General features: G+C 35.3%; 1 protein-coding gene across 1 annotated transcript in view; it reads left to right on the top strand.

Annotated features, from left to right (window-relative positions):
• LOC113055095 (kinesin-like protein KIF21B) overlaps window positions 1–18,837 on the top strand; it is a 73,348-nt gene that overhangs the window by 17,266 nt on the left and 37,245 nt on the right. Inside the window, 5 exon segments of the mRNA XM_026221070.1 lie at window positions 11,045–11,267; window positions 13,980–14,162; window positions 15,165–15,314; window positions 16,827–16,961; window positions 17,299–17,460. Of these exon segments, the coding sequence (XP_026076855.1) occupies window positions 11,045–11,267; window positions 13,980–14,162; window positions 15,165–15,314; window positions 16,827–16,961; window positions 17,299–17,460 (853 nt within the window).

Below are 18,837 nucleotides of genomic sequence, written 5' to 3'. Positions count from 1 at the left end.
CAAATGGACTGATGCTTTAGAGAGATACTCGCTGATAAGGTTGGGCGGTATGACCAAAATTCAGTTTCACAGACTAATTTTATTTCACGGTAACAATATTTGCCACGGTATAGTTATTTATAGATGTCGACGTTATTCAGAATGGTTTTCCTTTTATTTTCTAAATTCTTTATTTCATAAAAACACACCCAACTTTTATATTAACTGATTAAATGCAACTTGTAGGTGCAGTTAAACTTTAGGTAATGTTTTTCTAAATCATTTTTAAATCTCATGTTATTGTTTTACTTCTATCAGTTTAAAATAACTAAATATTTTGTATTGAACTTTTCTATTCATAATTACATTTACTCCCTTTTCATCTTGTAGGATATTATTAATACGTTACATTGTTTAAATTTGTGCTTAGGTACAGTTTTGCCATTTTAAAAGGTGCTTGTTTTGGTCTTTTTGTGATAACTGGCAACCCTTCCCCTGGAGCTTTTAATGAAGAGAGGGGCGTGTGCGTTAACCATGTCCACTTATTTACATGTCGCGGTATACATGGATTAAAATAATCTGTTACAGTTGACAATTTATGCCGCGGTAATGATATATACCATCATACCGGCCATCACTACTTGCTGAGAAAAGTGTGGAGAGCGAGTTCTTTCCTGTTCTTTCCATAATCATAACATTTACACATTCAAAATGTGGTAACAAGTAGCATTTATGAACATGATCCCGATGTTTTGTCTATGAAAACTTCTGCTTCTGCTGTTTTGCCGGCCGTCAGATCTGTTGAAGGAAATCCTGGATGTCGCTCGGCTTTTCACACATCCAAGCTGAAGATCGTGTGTGCGATGTTCTCTCTATCCCACTCCCCTCACACAGGCACTGAAAAGGAGATAAAAGCTCAAAGCTTCTTATTGGTTTGATTGGTCCACTGGTGTTGTTTTTTCCACTAGACTCCTCAGTTAATCTTATCAGGCTGACGGCTTCTGTGCACCACTGGAGTTCAGTCAATGCCACAATCAAAAGACTAAAGCATTTGTTTTTAGGAGACTTGGAACTGCTGAATGATGAATTGGACAGAGTAAAAGGTGGCCAGAATACAGGGTTTGTACTGATGTCATCACCTTTTGTTAGCGTGTGTTCGGTGTGTGTGAGATACACCTCTGCAGATGGTGTTTACAGTTCTTTGTTTAAGGTCTTATATAAGGCAAAGCATTGTAATATATATATTTTATTTATATAATATCTTTTGTATTTATTATTTATATTTATGTATTTTTAATTTAATTTCTTAAAATTATTAATTTATTTACAATGCATGTGATTTTTGTAGGGTTTGATGTGTTAGGGTTACTAATTATGTAAATATGAAAAATGTATAATAAATAAATACTAGTGTCTAGATTTGTATTTAATAATTGTATATTCTTTTAATTATTAATTACGTAATTTATTATATTTATTATAATTATTAATTGTAATAATTGTATATTAAATGTGTATTTAAAAATATATATTTATATATATATATATATATATATATATATATATATATATATATATATATATATATATATATATAATTTTTTTATGTTCATTTTGCATAAAAAAAAAAAAAAATACTGCTGAATGCTTTCTCACTACAATACAAGTGTTTCTCTGAGTTGTGCTGATGTCCATGGAGTACTAGCCTTGGCACACACATCCATGCCTCTTTGTGGTCTTGAGAGACTGCTTTTAAAGAAGGTCTCCTGTGTGTGTGTGTGTGTGTGTGTTCAACCGGTGAGTGAGACGAATACAAAACGTCTCTGTCGGAGACGGACACAAAGCCATGCAGTAGACGTGCGGTCACTCAACTCCTTTAGATTATGGTTTGTTTGGGGAAGACCCTTGCATGGGTTTCATAAACGTGTGCGGGCAGTCACATACTCTGTTGTCTGGCTGTCAAAGGGTCTGTCATGAGAGGAAATGGAGGTTCGTTTCCTGCACTGCCGCCCCTCCCTTATGACCCACTGATCTGTTTTTCCAGGTGCTTGTTGGAGAGAGTGAAAGATGGGAGGAAGAGTTTACTTTGGATTTGGAGGGGGAGGTGATGATGTCAAAACAATCGTGCTTTACTTCCGTTTTACTCACTTCATAACTCATAAATGTAAGGCTTTTAGTGCCGCATAAACTTGGTTGAAAGACTTGGTTGTAACAAAGAGTTTATTACCAGTCGAATGGCTCTTGGCTTGGAGTAGCGCGGGCTCTTTGGACTGGGGCCCAGATGACATTCTCCATCCATAAACTCCCGCTTTAATTGGCGATACTTAACTGCCCTTTTGTGTAGGTGACTTCGAGTTACAGCAGGAGATATGGGAGTGAATATTTCCATAAAATTGACAGTAGTCAAGATTAAATGCTGTTTGCAGTCAAGGAGGCCTCGCCAGAGTGATCTTTGTCTGGAGTGGTACAGAGAGAATGTGCTCATGTGGCACTCTGTCCTCTCTCTGAATTGTCCTGTGATTGGACGTCCATCCTTGCATTTTTCTGTCTTTCAGATCCTGTTTTCATCATGCATCTGGCTGGTTGATCGTACTTTTGCCCTCTTCAGTTTCCTGAAAATTTTGGGTGGGCATCCAGATATCCACAGATATATGTCTATCTTTGCTTTGCACTGAAGTGCATCTATTATAAAGTGGTATGGAAGCTTTCACCCAAAATAAAAACACTGCCATCGTTCCAAACCTGCACTATATAATGTGAAAAATTGGAGCAAAAACTAAAATGTTGCATTTATAATTCTGTTTATAATTTTGTTTGTTTAAGTCACTGGTTACAGAATGGGTGGGAGGTTGATAAGTACTAGTTTGAAATTTGAGCATTTGGAGATTAGTGGACATGAGTGGTGCTACTAGGGCTGTCACAATTATGAAATTTGGCTGACGATTAATTGTCTAAAAATAGTCACAGTTATTGGCGATTATGCCGATTAATTGTCTTGGTTTTTATGGCTTCCATTTATATAATTGTGATTTAATTTAAGTGTTCAGTAAATAATTATGTTGTCTTTTAATCTTTTTTGAGTTATTATTTGGCAGTGTCAAATTTTAATTTTAAATTCTAAAAGTCGGCCAATATTTTTTTATACACCTCTACAGAATAACAATACTGTCTTTGCAGAACTAATGGTCATTCTTTTTTAAACCCTTTGTTAAACACAATGCACTAAATACTCCTTCCTCATTACAGAGAAAAACTAAATTTGAATAAAAATATACACATTAGGCTATTCAATTTAAACATGTTTATTCTGTATTCTTACAAAATGCATTCATGAAAATAAGATCATTATGAGAAATCTAAATTATAAATGAATTTATATAGAATATAAATAAAAAAAGGCTTCTAATAATCTTTCTGTGTGCAAAACTTTGATAATGTGAAACACTTTAAACAGAACTGCACAAAGGTCTTATGCAGAATTGTGCACTTGAAGCTACATGGAGTCGCAGTGCTTATGCACATCCAGGGTGCAGAATGATGTGCTTGAAGCAACGTAAGTCACAGTGCGCTGCACTCCACACGGTACAAAGAAAAGAGAAATGAGAGAGCAACTCCAGTGAGATTTCATTTGATGTGAATCCCTTTAAAGACCTTTATCTACACATCAAGTATTGATGAATATATAATCTAGGAGAGAGAGTTTTATTGTGTTGACTGTTATAACTAAATGCGACGTGCTGTTTAAATGCTGAGCAGAGAATGACTGAAAGCTGCAGCAGAAGAAATATCTGTAAACCAATTTCTGTAAACTTAAATTTAATAATGTAGATATAATTTTGTCCTTCACATTAAGATATGGTATGTCTTCAGATGATAAAGGCTATGAACTGAAACAAGCGTTATTAGATCAAATAATCACGATTAGACAGGCCTAGGTGCGATGCGACTAAATCCCATAGAACCCATTATAATCAGTGATGCTGTTTACACTTGATGCAGTGCATCGCGATGAAGTAATCTGCTGCCTCGTTCTATCTATGACTTACTGACAGAAAACTCCAATGATTTGCAACAGACTTGTAGACATGGTGCAACCCCTTATATACACTGCACTTATCTGCAGCGCATGGCTCCAGCGAGGTTTTGTTCCATCCACCACACTGTGCCCACTCACACCAGGAGCATTTCAGAAGCAAAGCGACAAGATTTGCGAGACCACATGATTTGCCTGTCCTACATTCTTTGTCTTGATTATTTGTGGTCTAACATGGCTAAGTTGACTTCTTGTTTATAAAACATAGGTGAACATATGAGCATCCCTGAAGACTAGGGCTGTCACTTCTAGTTCGAAAACTGATTGCACAATCGATCGGACCAACCAAAAAAAGTTTCGAAAATGAAAATAGGGAATCGATTTTATCCAAATATGTACACTATTAATTTTAAAATAATTCAACAATTCAAAAATATAGATGTAACAAAACTCACAAACAAGCAGAAAAAGAAAATAAAGAATTCCGAAAGTGCAGTATGCCTTGCGAAAGCTAGACAGAAAATGCCAACAAAAGACCCAGTGACGTCAAAAGCGACCTCTTATGCTGTGTTCACACCAAACGCAAATAGAGCATCTGCCGCAAATGATTTCAATGTTAAGTCAACGTAAAGACGCGTATACGCACTTCTGGAGGTCTCGCGGTGCGGTAGACGCGAATCCAACTCATTCGCGCATCTAGTTACAGGAGATTCTGAGTTATGAAAAATACCATTGCAAGCTGAGAGCGACCGGCTTTTGTGGTGGAAAATTGGCAGAAATACCCCCACCTTGCGCAGCTGTACCTGAGTGTCCCTGGGACATCAGCGTGGTCGGAGCGCGTCTTCTCAACAGCTGGACATATAGTGAATAAAAAACACTCTGCTCTGGACCCCGAAAATGTTGATCAACTTGTTTAACGTTTCCTGTCCAATAGTTTGTAATGGGTATAGCCTTTTTGCACATTTCATTATGCCTGCCTTGCCTAGTGCCGCCTAGCCTAAGTGTCGGTTAAGTCCATTTAAAGTTTCATTTTTGACCAGTTGTTTAAAATGGATTGAATCATTATATAAAATAATCTTGGAGATTTTTTAATTGCCTAAATCATAAATGCAGCCGGGTTGAAGCCTGCAGTGATGTTTTTCTTTAGTTATGGAAGCCGTCCCCTCTGCATATATTTGTACTCCTGTTACTGTTTGTTATTCTGCATGAAACTTCATGCCAATAAATAAGAAATAGTGCTGACTTGTGTGTTTCCAGCGCTCTCTTTACGTTCGTCCATTATTTGACGTTGAAAAAGGAAACGTCTTTTTTTTTTACATGGAAAATCGATTTTACAATCGATTCAATGAACACTTATGTCTTAAAAATCGAAAAAGATTTTTTCACAAAAGTGACAGCCCTACTGAAGACGTACCATCACAGCGGGGAAGTTGTGGCGTATTGGTTAAAGAGTTGGACTCGTAACCCAAAGGTTACGAGTCACAATAAAAAAATTTTAATCCTTGCCCAGCACTATCGGCCCCCTGCTTTCCAAGATATCGGCATTGGCATTGGCTGTCAAAAAACACATATCAGTTGACCACTACACATGAGTAAATATGTAATTTATATCCAGATTTCTTCAAAGTAAACCTAACTTGGTTACATTTTACATCCCTTCCTCATAGTCTACACTGTTTGAAAGTTACATGGTTTTTCATAGTTATGGCAGGAGTTGAATGATTGGAAATAACTTTGCATGGACATGACTCGAAGGCATGTTTTCATTCACTTGAGACATCACTGAGTGCATTTACTTGAATGATTGTCGATGTGGGTATTTTATCATAATTTTGTGTGTATGTGTCTGTTCAGAGGATTCAGAAGAGGATTCAGTTCTGTGTTCATTCGCTGTATGAGACGCTTGTGCGCCTAGAGAACTTTTCTGTCTGGAATTGTTTAAAATTCGCTTACGTGTGTAAATTTCAAGTCAAGTCTGCTTTATTGTCAATTCTTCCACATGTACAGTACATATATACAGATAATTTAAATTGCGCTACTCGTAGACCCTTGGTGCATACAGATAACACTGACAGTAGATCATACAAATACAGATGCTGATTAAATATAAAATACAACTATACAAATAAGGGCATATAAACAATTCTCCAGGACCAAGGTGCTACATAGACCAAAAAAACAAAACAAAAACAGAACACAGGACTGCAAAGAAATAAACTGGACATAATTAAATTATATGAAATAGTTTAAGCAAATGTTGAATAAGAACTAAGAAGACTTAAGAAGACATAAAAAATATAAAATAGAATTGTAAATGTTTAACACAGACTACATAAAGTGCATGCGTGCATATTAAAGCCCCTTTTCCACTGCACGTTGGACCCAGAAAATTGCCGGATCGCCTTCTGTGTGAACACAAACACGTGCTGGGATTGATTCCGGGACTTATCCCGGGTTGGGGATCTCGTAGTAACATTACTGGGTTCAGTCCTGAAACGAGCTCTGTGTGAACAAAAGCAAGAAAAAATGCCATGTCGTAGTGATGATGCACGTTTTCACCAGGTGTTTTGAAGGCAGATCAATGTTAACGACGAAAGAATATGTGCAAACTGTAATGAAGTAGGGATCACGTAGTTCCTCACTCTCCATGCTGAAGCTGTGATCGTTCACCAGTTTAAGTGAAAGTTAACGTGCCTAGCGTTTTCAACTCATTACACATTACACGTCACATCCTGATGTCACGTGTCATTACAGGACCTTTACGGGTTGTATACATTTGGCCTGTACTATATAAAGAATTCAGTTTATACATAAACTCAAATGTGGTGATCAAACACTTATAATGAAGTGACAGAGATATGATATGGAGGCAGGGCATTTATCAATTTAACAAACTTTATTATCCAAAATGAGTCAAAACATCCAAACATCAGTGCACTGAACAGTAAAGCTGAAGTTTATTTATCTTTAATTAAATTCAGTTTCATTCAACTTTATTCCGTTGAAGTTTATTTCACTTCGAAACATTCATACACGGATTTGCACTCGTTTGTCTTCACACACAGATGAAACTTACTAGAAAAGTGTAAAATAATTTATCTCTGTAAATAAATACAATTTAAATTCACGTCTCGTGCATTTTAATGCCCTTTGAATGTAACATGTATGTTCCCTTGGAACTGGAATCATGACAGAATTTCATGTGAGGTCCACTTTGCAGGGCACTTACGATCGAATAAGACAATGCTTGAATGCTGCTGCCTGAACAAGAGACCTCCTTACTTTAGTGAAAGTGTTGACTGGTGTCATTATCTCGCGAATGCACCGGCAGATCGCTGCCAAATTCTGGGGATCCCTTCAGCTTGAGGAGCCCTCTCTAACGCCACCCTCCTTGTGTCGATAGGCCCCCGGTTTTGCTAGATCGGTCTGCGCTAGACCTCAAATTTAATCACCCGTTACTCCAGAACACAGGGGGTTATCGATGGGGGGGTGGTTTCATTCAAAAGACGACCTCTAGACATACACTACTATTGTATTCAAGAGGGTTACTTGAGCTGAATGGATCCCCTGAACTTGATGCAGTTTTGCCCTGCCGTTATGGAGATATGGCCATTCAGAGTTTCACTTTAATTTAAACTATAAAGCGTTTCTTCCAGGTAGCCAGTAGCAAACAATGGAGCTATGTTATTGCACCATTTCAAACATTTTATCTGCATTATGTTCATTAAAAAAATAAAAGATTCATATCGGCGGCATATTTGCAGATACCGATATATCGGCTACAGGCTCATATCGGCCGATAATATAGACAAAATTATATATTGGTTGGGCTCTAATTAATATACCTGCTATGCATGCATGGTATGCCTCTGATGCTGCTGTCTAGTAGTAACTAAAGTCAACTATATTAGCTCTGTGAGAAGAATGTGGCGAGATTTTCCCTCTGCAGACCAGGAAGTGCAGTCAGAGCAGACTGATGACACACTTCCTTTTGTTTTTTTTAGTACACATATACAAACAAACACACACAGACGCAGCAGGTGGAGAGATGCATCCCTCAGTCATGTGAGCGAGGAGCGTTTCTGTCATGTGTGGGTGTCATGACTCATGACTGTCAGACACAATTGAAGGATCAATGCACACCTTGAAATGGGAGGCCCGACATCTGATTTCTTGTTTATGAATCTAATTTAGAGCCACATAGACACTTGAATCATATTCTCAGATGCTCCTTTGGGAAACACAACAGCACCCAACCCACTCATATTTCACTGCTGGTTATATATGCTATATATAATTATGTATGTGACGAAATAAAATCTTGGATCTTGAATCTCTTGAATGTGAGATGGATTTGAGGATTCGTGGGATTCATCTAAAGATGTTTTTGCGTCTTGCATTAATCCTTTTGCGTAATTAAAAATTGATAGTGACACTGATAGCACTAGGAGTCCTTATTTACAGCACCCAACCCAATTAAAACTCCAAGGCCTATGGGAATTAACTGTCTTTGTTCTGTGGAACATCAACATAATTATTTAGCAAAGTGTTAATAAACTCCATGAGATGCTTAGCATTTTATCGCACAGGAAATCACAAATTGCATGGCTCTTTAAGATGATCCCAGGCAATGATGACGTGCCTTCGACACACTGATATGAAAACGGTTTCGAGGACTCTATTAGAGGATTTCAGTGGCATAAGCTGGTCTAGAATCAGTGTTCAATAGCAGGTGAGGATGCGATGTGTGCCGATCGGATGTGTAATCCTCCAGCGTGGGGTTATTTTTAGTGTTTGCGGTCTTGGATGTTTTGCTGATCTCGTAACACAAGAACCTTCTTTGCAGTGTGTGGTGTGTGTTTATATAACTGAAGATAACTATATGTGTGAGTAGTTTTTCTTTATGAAATATATATATATATATATATATATATATATATATATATATATATATATATATATATATATATATATATATTTTAAAGAAATATAATTAATCGCATCCAAAATAAAAGTTATTGTTTACATAATATTTGTGTGTAACCAAATTTTGACATTTTATTCTCCAAAAACTTATTTGAAACCTGAAAAGTAGATATTCTACTTATATTTAATGTGCTTTCTATGGATATAAAATCACTTTTGTAAATTGTTTTTGCTGCCGATATCTTATTGTCTTTTTTACCCACTTCTAAATATGCAGAGCGTTTTTTTTTAGGGTAGGGTTAAGGTGTGAATTAGGTCTGTTGTAATTAGAAATGACTGTAAAAACAGTAGTTTATTCCTACAGTATGGTATGTTCTCATTCATGTAAACGTGTGTACTGTGTGTTTATGACACAAAGAGAAGTAATACACGTAATACTTTATCTGTCTCTCTCTGGGCCTCTTTTATATAACCGTGATGGGCTAAACAGACGTGTGTGTGTGTGTGTCAGTGTGTCTGTGTGTTACGAGTCGGTGTGTATCAACTCAGTGGTCATTACAATACAATACCAGCTTAAAACTAGATTATCTGAACAACATATGAGTGGCATCTGTCCATTGTCACTAATCAGTGCTTGTTGTTGGTTTTTAAGAATGTTGCTCTGTGGTTGCAAGATTTTTCTGATTGCTATGGTCAAGTTTCACCTTTTCACGGAAATAACAAACCAAAGGTAACCAATAACCATCAAAATATTTTTACTAAAAAAAAAAAAAAAAAAAAGCAAGCCAAAAGCAAGTTGACAATAAAAGGCGATCTCCTTGAGGTCAGTCTTGTTATGTTGTTGAAGATCATGTCAGCTGAGCATCTTGAGAGCAGTATATTAGAAAGAAGTGTATGTAGTAGAGATAAATGTGTATAAGCCCAACATAAATGCCCTAAACCTAAGCTAATTAACTTGATTCATTTAATTGTTTAATAAATTAGTCGATTTTTTAGCCTGGAGATTTAATTAACCTTGATGTTAACTTGACAAGTTTTCACTTTAAGTGCTTTAAACTGTTCTTTCACCCTGCTAGAAAGTTAGATGTTCTTACTGTATAATAATGTGGTGAACAGCATCAATTTCCTCATTACACGGTAAATTCATGTCATTTCAGAATTACTGAAATTTGTATTTTTTTGTGTAGCTAATGCCATTTTGGCATTGTGATCTGAAAACAGTGTTCACACTCTCACTAGCTCATTTAATTTATATATCCCAAAAGAAGTCTGTTATCTGTAAAACAGTGTCATTACCACAACAACTCAAATTCTGCGATGGAAATGATGGTGGAAATTATTCCTTTGCCTTGCTAACACTTATTTCATTGCTAAGATCTAACATTTCACAAGTTACGTAATTTAGTTTTTCACATAAATTCATCATTTTAAAATATTACAACTTGACTGGAAGCAATGCACAATTTAAGTGATATTTGCTAAATCTCACATTTATCTCTTCAATGATATTGTTGTTTCCTTGGAAAACACTTGGTACACTTAATTTTGATAAAACATATTAAAAGCAAAAATGTTCTGTGTGGTGAAAATTATGCCACACCACACAGTGTGTATATGTTAATGAATTTCACATTAAATTAAAAGTAGTCCATCCATCCATCCATCCATCCATATTAAAACCATTATCCGTTTTAATAATTATATTATATTATATTATATTATATTATATTATATTATATTATATTATATTATATTATATTATATATTATATATATTATTATTATTTTTTTTTTGTAGTGACAATTTCTTCAAAGCTCTGAATAAGAGGAAACAAGATAGTTGTTAAGATAGTAATACTTTACGTATTTTTCAGTTTCATATTTCTTATATATTTTTTTCTTTTGATCATGTCTAAATTTCATATAAAATGTAAAGTTCTCTATTTAAAATTCTGTATCACCTTAAACATAAAGATGATAAGCCGTCCTGTCAACTTTTGACGTTATGAAGATTGAACCATTCATATTGAACCACAAAATTGTCACATGTTGATATGTGTTGTCAATATTTTTTTCCTTTAGAATTGTGTTCTGTTCTTTTCATCAGGATCCGGCCGCAGATGGCAAAAGAGAAGATTGAGGGATGTCACATCTGCACCTGCGTTACCCCCGGGGAGAACCAGGTGCTCTTGGGTAAAGACAAGGCCTTTACGTATGACTTTGTGTTTGACTTGGACGCTCAACAACATCAGATCTACAGCGCCTGTGTTCACAAACTGGTTGAAGGCTGCTTCGAAGGATACAACGCAACTGTCTTCGCATATGGACAAGTAAGATCTATCACACTTGGACACAGATAAAATGATGTTTACCCAGATTGAGATCCAGAAATGGCAGATAAGTTTGTGATGTCAAAAACACTTTACCTGAATCATATCCAAATATTCAGCTCATTAATTTCAATGAATCAGTATTAACACTTCACTGTCAGTCCGCCGTGACCCTGTGACCTTTCCCCTTCCCTCAAGCGCTATGTGATGTCTTTGTGAGTCGAGCCTCTCGGTTCCACTCGTCACACACCCTCCTCACGTTTAAAGTGCTTATTGTGTCGCGGTCAGGGTTAATTCGCTCGAACTGTAACTCTGTGTTCGGTGATGTATGAAAGCCAGCTGAAACACGAATGGACACTTGAACACCTGAGAGGAATAGTTCTGCTAATGGGCAGCTCTCATGAGAGAGACACAAGTGCTTATAAAAAAGACAGTAGCTTAATTTACGGTTTATACGGCAAGATAATATAGTGATAATGCGCTGTTTATTCTAATTATCTATTATTATTCTTTTTATCCACTATTATTAACCAGACTATCTTGTATCTTTAATAGTGTATGTAATTATTTCTTGAACATTATAATTTGCTGATATTTATGTTCGAGCCTAAAAACGCATGGAAAACGCTAGCCACAACACTTTTTTTTTTTTTAGACCACGTCGCTCTCTATTTGTGCGTCTGAAATAATAAAGTTGAGTGTGCAAATGATGCATTATGTGAAATGTCAGTACTAAAAAATGAAAACGTGACTGTAGTAGGTTTAAAGTACCGGTGGTACGAAGGACCTGGTCAACTCAGTTCTTGACGCATACAGCGCTTTGATTTCTGCGAAGCAGAAAACGTGGACAGAAAATCAAAATATGGACAGTCACGGAACTTATCAAAGTTATCATAAATTAATCAAATCAAATCTCCGTATTGACCAGTATCTGTAAATGTTAAGCTGCAAAAGTTGGTTGAAATATGAATCCTGCATGTTCTGTGCTTCTCTGTTTGAATGAATGGATGGTTTGTTTACTATACAAACTGAAGCGCGTGATGCTTGCAGTAATGAGGACATAAATACATAAACAACATCACCAGAACTGTTCTGAGTCACTCCAAAAGCATTTTACAGTTTCATTTGCGTAAAACCTGTTTCAGTTTAAAGGTATTCACGGCAACCCGTCAAAATAAAAGCTCATTTTTACATAAAGGCATTGTGCTGGAAATAATACTATTATTTAGTAGAATGTGTGTGATACTGCTACTACTGTTGCAAAAAATTATAAAAACTTTATTTTTTAAAGAAATAAAATCACACAAGATTTCTTCCATGTTTTAATTTTAATATCAAATCCCCTTTGTTTACCAAAAAATAAAATGTGTTTAAATTGTATTAATTAAATTAAATTTGGGTGAAACTTGTTTACTGTTTTTCATAATTATATTACTTGTAGAAAAACTTTAAACACAATTGTTAATAAGTATAAAGAATGGCATTGGTTTTATTTTTAGTGATTTTAGTTATTTTAGTTTATTCGCATAGTTTTCTGTTTTGCTTTGGTACCGATATTGGTACCGAGAACCGTGGATTTTCACTGGTATCGGTACCGAATACTGAAATTTTGGTACCGTGACAACACTAGTACAGTATTTCAAAAACTTCTACACAATTAATTCATTTTTTTTTTTTTTTAATAGTTTTAATATTGTTGAATGATTACTCCAATGATTTATTATGATTGCATATACTCTGATTAAATATGGTTTCAGAAAATTTTATATTTACATAATTGTAAATGCCAACTGATGATATTATCTTTAATTTGCAATTGTTTGATTAGATGCAATGAAAATCTAATTACAGTCAAATAGTGAAATATGCATATATCTGAAGTTATCCATATTTGATGCTGATATGAAAATGGTTAAATATCATTCGATTACAGTCTCATGTACAGATATTCTTTGTCGCAAAATGGTTAACTGCTGTTCATGGGTTACTGAATCAAGCCAGTGACTAAATGATCAACTTCACTCTGCATCTGTTAGTAGTGTTTTAACTGTTCTCTATACTGTGAACTCAAACAGAAAGTAATCAAAGATCGTTCTCATTATAATCGCTGGAGCAATCGATTCAAGATCAGCACGAGTCTATCAGTGATTTGATTTCTGCTTTTTTTTTTTTTTTTAAACCAAAACTCATGTTATAATCAATGACAGTTTGTCATTTTTACTCAGCGAGTCTCTCATTTACATTATGTTAGTTTTGATGGAAGTCTTGGTGAGATTGCAGAAATTGCATTCCTTGCATCGTGTGCAAGATGATTGTGTTTGATTCAATGGGAGTAGATCTAAAGAAGAAGTTCACAATGTAATACTCATTTAATATGCAAAGATGTTGACCAATCATAGAAGTGGGCGTTTCCAGAGAAGTCTCACAGAAGACACGCCCTTTTCAACAGAGCGTTCAAATCTAAAATTAAGGCTAAAATTAGGGTAGAAATGGCCATTTATTTCTAGATTATATGTTTTTGATGTAACAATAAAACTATGAATGTAAGCAGACCCAAGGAAACACAAAATACTTGTTAATGTTTCCTGACCTCTTTAATCACTAATTATGTTTATGAATGTATATGGTGTGTTAGAATTGTATATGTTGAATTCATTTTAATTCTTCATCGTGCATTTTAATGGGTTTTGTCGTCTTCTCTCTCTCATGTAGACTGGTTCAGGAAAGACCTACACCATGGGCACTGGCTTTGATGTATCCATTTCGGAGGAAGAGCAGGGCATCATCCCACGGGCTGTGCAACATCTCTTCCAGGGCATCCAGAAACGCAGACTAGATGCGCAGAGCGCCGGCGTGCCCCTCCCAGAATTCAAAGTCAGCGCCCAGTTCCTGGAGGTGTGACTTAAATTACATTTTAGTAATCCAAAAGCAAAGTAATTTAAATCTTGAAAGTTGTACAATTTAAGAGTTTATTACAATTTTAACAAAATATTTTATTTTTTTCAGACCCTATGAAATGCATTTAAGTTTTTAATTTAATTAAATTTTTAAATTTTTAAATTTTTTATTATTTTGTATTTAATTTTTAATTATAATAAACAAATAGCATCTAACCCTATTTTAATCAATTGAATTCATAAAAAATATTTTATTTTTTATTATTATTATTTTTTTAAATAAATAAATAAATAATAGGGCCCAATAATGTGTTTCCAGAAATTCTTTTTACTTCTTTCCCCGTGTTCCCTCGCTCCGCGCGCTCAGAAACTTCAGTCATCAGGCGTGAAGGAGGCGCTCAGCTGCGCAGACAGCAGTGTAGCTGTAAACAGATTAGCCCCTTCCTCGTGTAAAGTCCTAGCTTAGGTAATGAGTTTAAACCTGTAACAGGGCGTTTTAAGGATCCGTGCCACTCGCTGTCTGGCACAGGCTGCTGTTTGTTCAGCAGAATCACGGCTTGCTTTGGGGAATAGTTCGACAGATTTGTCTCGATTCTGTGGCTGTGAACAGTCGCCGTCTCTCGGGGCGGCTTTAATAGAGCATTTAAATGCCCTTATTTCATTAGCCTTGCCCTTTCCAGAACTCCTTTGTGCACTTTGTTGTTCATTGTTAGCAGTTTGATTTATTGTTCTGAACCCTAAATCGATTTTATCAAGTCCCTCTGTGTCACTTCCCAAAGCAAGGGAAGCTGGGAAAAGCCCCGTCCCTTACTTTCTCTTTATTCACTCTCTTGAGTGCAATTTCTGCTCATGAGTTAGGTTTCCATGATTTATCCTTCCCTTGTCTATACGCTTGTGTGGTCTCTGGGATTCCCGAGGTCGAACATGCAAGGCTCTGGCCTTTTGATCTCTTGACCTTTGCCCTCTGAAGGTCACCGAGCTTGTGTGTTTCGTCCTGTAGCTCTATAATGAGGAGATCCTGGACCTGTTTGACAGCACGTGTGACCCTGAGGCTCGAGGTAGGAAGTCCAACATTAAGATCCATGAGGATGGGAGCGGAGGCATCTACACCACAGGAGTGACGTCACAGCTGGTCAGCTCAGAGGAGGAGGTCAGATATCTGTCTGTTTATGACTTAATGTTATGTCATAATGTTATTTACTGGAGTCATTTGAATGAAATTCAAATTGACATTAATTGCTTCCTTAAATGCCTTTTGGTATTAATTTGCATGCTTCATTAGTGCATGACATTCAAAAAAAAATTTTTTTTATTTATTTTTTATTTCATCCGTATTTATTTTTTGTCCCAGAACAGTGAGAGAGAGTTAAAAAAAACCAAAAAACAAAAAAAAACACTTGCAATTTCTAGTTGCCTTGTCACAATTCTGAGGAAAAAAAGTGAAAAACGTATATAAAATGATCATTTAAAAGGTAACTTCTACAAGACACTTCTAAAAATAGTTAAAACTACAGTCAGGCTATGTGCATTTGAGCCAGCAGTAAAAGTATAAAACACCATAATTGTGATGTAATTATGTGAAAATACAGGGATTGTCAGCAGTAGTTAATAAATATAATATAGTGTACAGTTATTCTAAATAATGTTATGATTTTATTTTGTATATCACTAATCTATTATCACTACACTATTATCATTACAAAAATATGCATCTCTGTGTATAGAGGAATAATAATAATAATAATAATAGAAGTAGTAGTAGTATATTAAATGCTGTTGATAAAAATAACAATATATTATTATTAGCAGTAGTAATAGTACTAGTGTGTATTTCATTTATTAAATGTAAATAATAATTATAATAATAATTTATTATCATTTTTCATTATTATTAGTAGTAGTATATTAAATGTTGTTGATAATAATAAAAATATATTATTATTAGTAGTAATAGTTCTAGTGTGTATTTCATTTATTAAATGTAAATAATAAATATAATAATTTATTATCATTTTTCATTATTAATATTAGTGGTAGTAGTATATTAAATGTTGTTGATAATAATAAAAATCATTATTATTATTATTATTAGTAGTAGTAGTAATAGTAATAGTGTGTATTTACTTTATTATATGTAAATAATAATAATAATAATAATAATAATAATAAAAATAATTTATTATAATTTTTTATTATTAGTAGTAGTAGTAGTTTTTTGTTGGTGATGATGGAATGGTATTAAATAGTATTATAATAAAAATAATTACCATCATAATCAAAAACAACATTTAACGCTACTACTCTTACTACTAATTCTGCTAGTAATAATTTAATATTATAATAAATATTTGTAGTAGTAGTAGTGTTAATAGTGATGTATATATTTCATATTACATGTTGTTAATATAAAATACTGCTAATACTAATTATTATTATTATTATTATTATTAAAACACTGTAATGCAGTGTTTGTTTTGTGGAGCACAGAGTTATAAAAACCGCAGCTTGTTGCAGGAAGAGCTACATTGTTTCACAGATCATTTGTTCTCACTCAGAAACCTGACAGATGATGGACGTGAGATGCGTTGTGAATCTCGTTTAATTGTTGAGTTAGTTCACTTGTTTTAAGCGGCTCTGAGCAGTGATGTGTGTGTGTCCTCAGCTGCTGCAGTGTCTGAAGCTGGGCGCTCTCTCCCGCACCACGGCCAGCACGCAGATGAACGCCCAGAGCTCCCGCTCTCATGCCATCTTCACCATCCACCTCTGCCAGATGAGAGTCTGCCCGCAGCCACACCTGGTACAGCAACACATCAGTCAGGAGGATCTTTAGATGAGAGCTAGAGAGCTCGCCAAGAAAATCATGTTGAGAGCTATAATCCTAAACTGCTTCATTAGAAAGCCATTAACAAGTTTAAGCAGGTCGCGAGTTTGACATATTAAAATTCATAGAGCTCAGTCTTCTGCGGTACAAAACTGAGTAATTATAATAAACCACTGGCATTAGAAGCATGTCGGAGCACACTGAAAATACAGCAACCATGACGCTCGTGCACATGGTTTTGCATTTGTAATTTAAGATGCATGTGTTAATATCTCAAAGCTGCCATTGTTTTGACTCGTTCCTCTCGCTCCAGGTGAACGGAGAGATGAACGGCGATAGCTCCATCGCTCAGCCCGAGTATGAGACGCTCACTGCTAAGTTTCACTTCGTGGACCTGGCTGGATCAGAGCGTCTCAAACGCACAGGAGCCACAGGACAGAGAGCGAAAGAGGGCATCTCGATCAACTGTGGCCTGGTACGTCTGATGTTCAAACCACAGGGGCTTTCACACCCGCTTACTTTGTAGGAACTCAGTTACAGGAAGTAAACACAAGGACAGTCCCGTGACAGACAGATTGTCCCCGAGGGACATTTTGCTGGTTGCATTCTGTCATCTAAAGGTGATTTGCGTTACCCTGTTACTCAGAACACAATATTCTGATGTTTTGATGGGACGACAGACAGAAAGCAAGATTTTCTGCGAGTGCAGGATTAATTCATTCCAGTCTGGCTTCCGAAATCTAAGAAATAATTTGTATTTACATTTTTTAAAGACTTATTGTTAGAAAAGATTTATATTTAGATTTTATTTATCAAAGAATCCGGAAAAAAGTATCACAGGTTCCAAAAACAATAAAATAATAATAAATAATCAGCAAAAATGGTTTCAAACGTTCATAATGAATCAGCATATAATAATGATTTCTGAAGGATGATGTGGCTAGAGACTGCTGTAATGATGCTAAAAATACAGCTTTTCGTCACAGTAATAAATTATATTGAAAGTATATTAAAATGGAAAACCAATATTTTAAATTGTAATATTATTTCAGGGTATTACAGTTTTTTTCCCCTGTATTTTTGATTAAATAAATGCAATAAATGCAGCTTTGATGACCATAAGAGACTTATAAAAAAAAAAAAAAAACATAAAACATTTTACTGATCCCAGACTTTTGAACAGCAGTCTGGCAGTGTGTGTGTGCCTATATATATATTTTTTTTTTTGCAAATATAAGTTCAAATTTTTTTTTTTAAGTAAATGAATAGTAAATACATGTTTACACACACACACACACACACACACACATATATAAATATAAATGGTTTTATCATAAGCTACTATATATTTCACATCCTTTCATTTGTCACTTCCAAACTTTTTTTAGATCATGACTGAGTTGACATTAAATTACCAGTTCCTTTAAACATGACTAGATAAATATTTGAGAAAGCACTAAGCCGTCACCTCAACACCACAAAACTGGCTTCGTCAGGGACTTCATTATCAGAAATGTGCCGCTTCTTTCAGCTGAGTCAAGTTTCTACATGTTAACTGAGGTGTGAAACTTGTGTTGCATGAGTTCTGCCTCCTCCTCGATTCATTACTGCGCTCACACTGCCGTGCCGGGTAAAGTTGTCCGAGTAGATGAAGGAAAGGAAGGGTAATTATAATGTGAGAGAGTTCTGAGGAAGAGCTAAAGACTGGAAGAGAGCCAAGAACAGCCATTGTTCAGAGCCCAATAGAGCTCTATTGTTTTTAGAGCCTAGTTACTCATTTGTAAGAGAGCCCATTTAAAGGCTTTTAATCTTAGATAGCAGCATGTGATGGAGCGTGACCGTGTGTGTGTGT

The sequence above is a fragment of the Carassius auratus genome, chromosome 36 (assembly GCF_003368295.1).
Source record: "Carassius auratus strain Wakin chromosome 36, ASM336829v1, whole genome shotgun sequence".
Lineage (NCBI taxonomy): Eukaryota > Metazoa > Chordata > Actinopteri > Cypriniformes > Cyprinidae > Carassius > Carassius auratus.
Note: the sequence above shows the minus strand (reverse complement) of the source record. Positions and strands in the feature narration are given on the sequence as shown.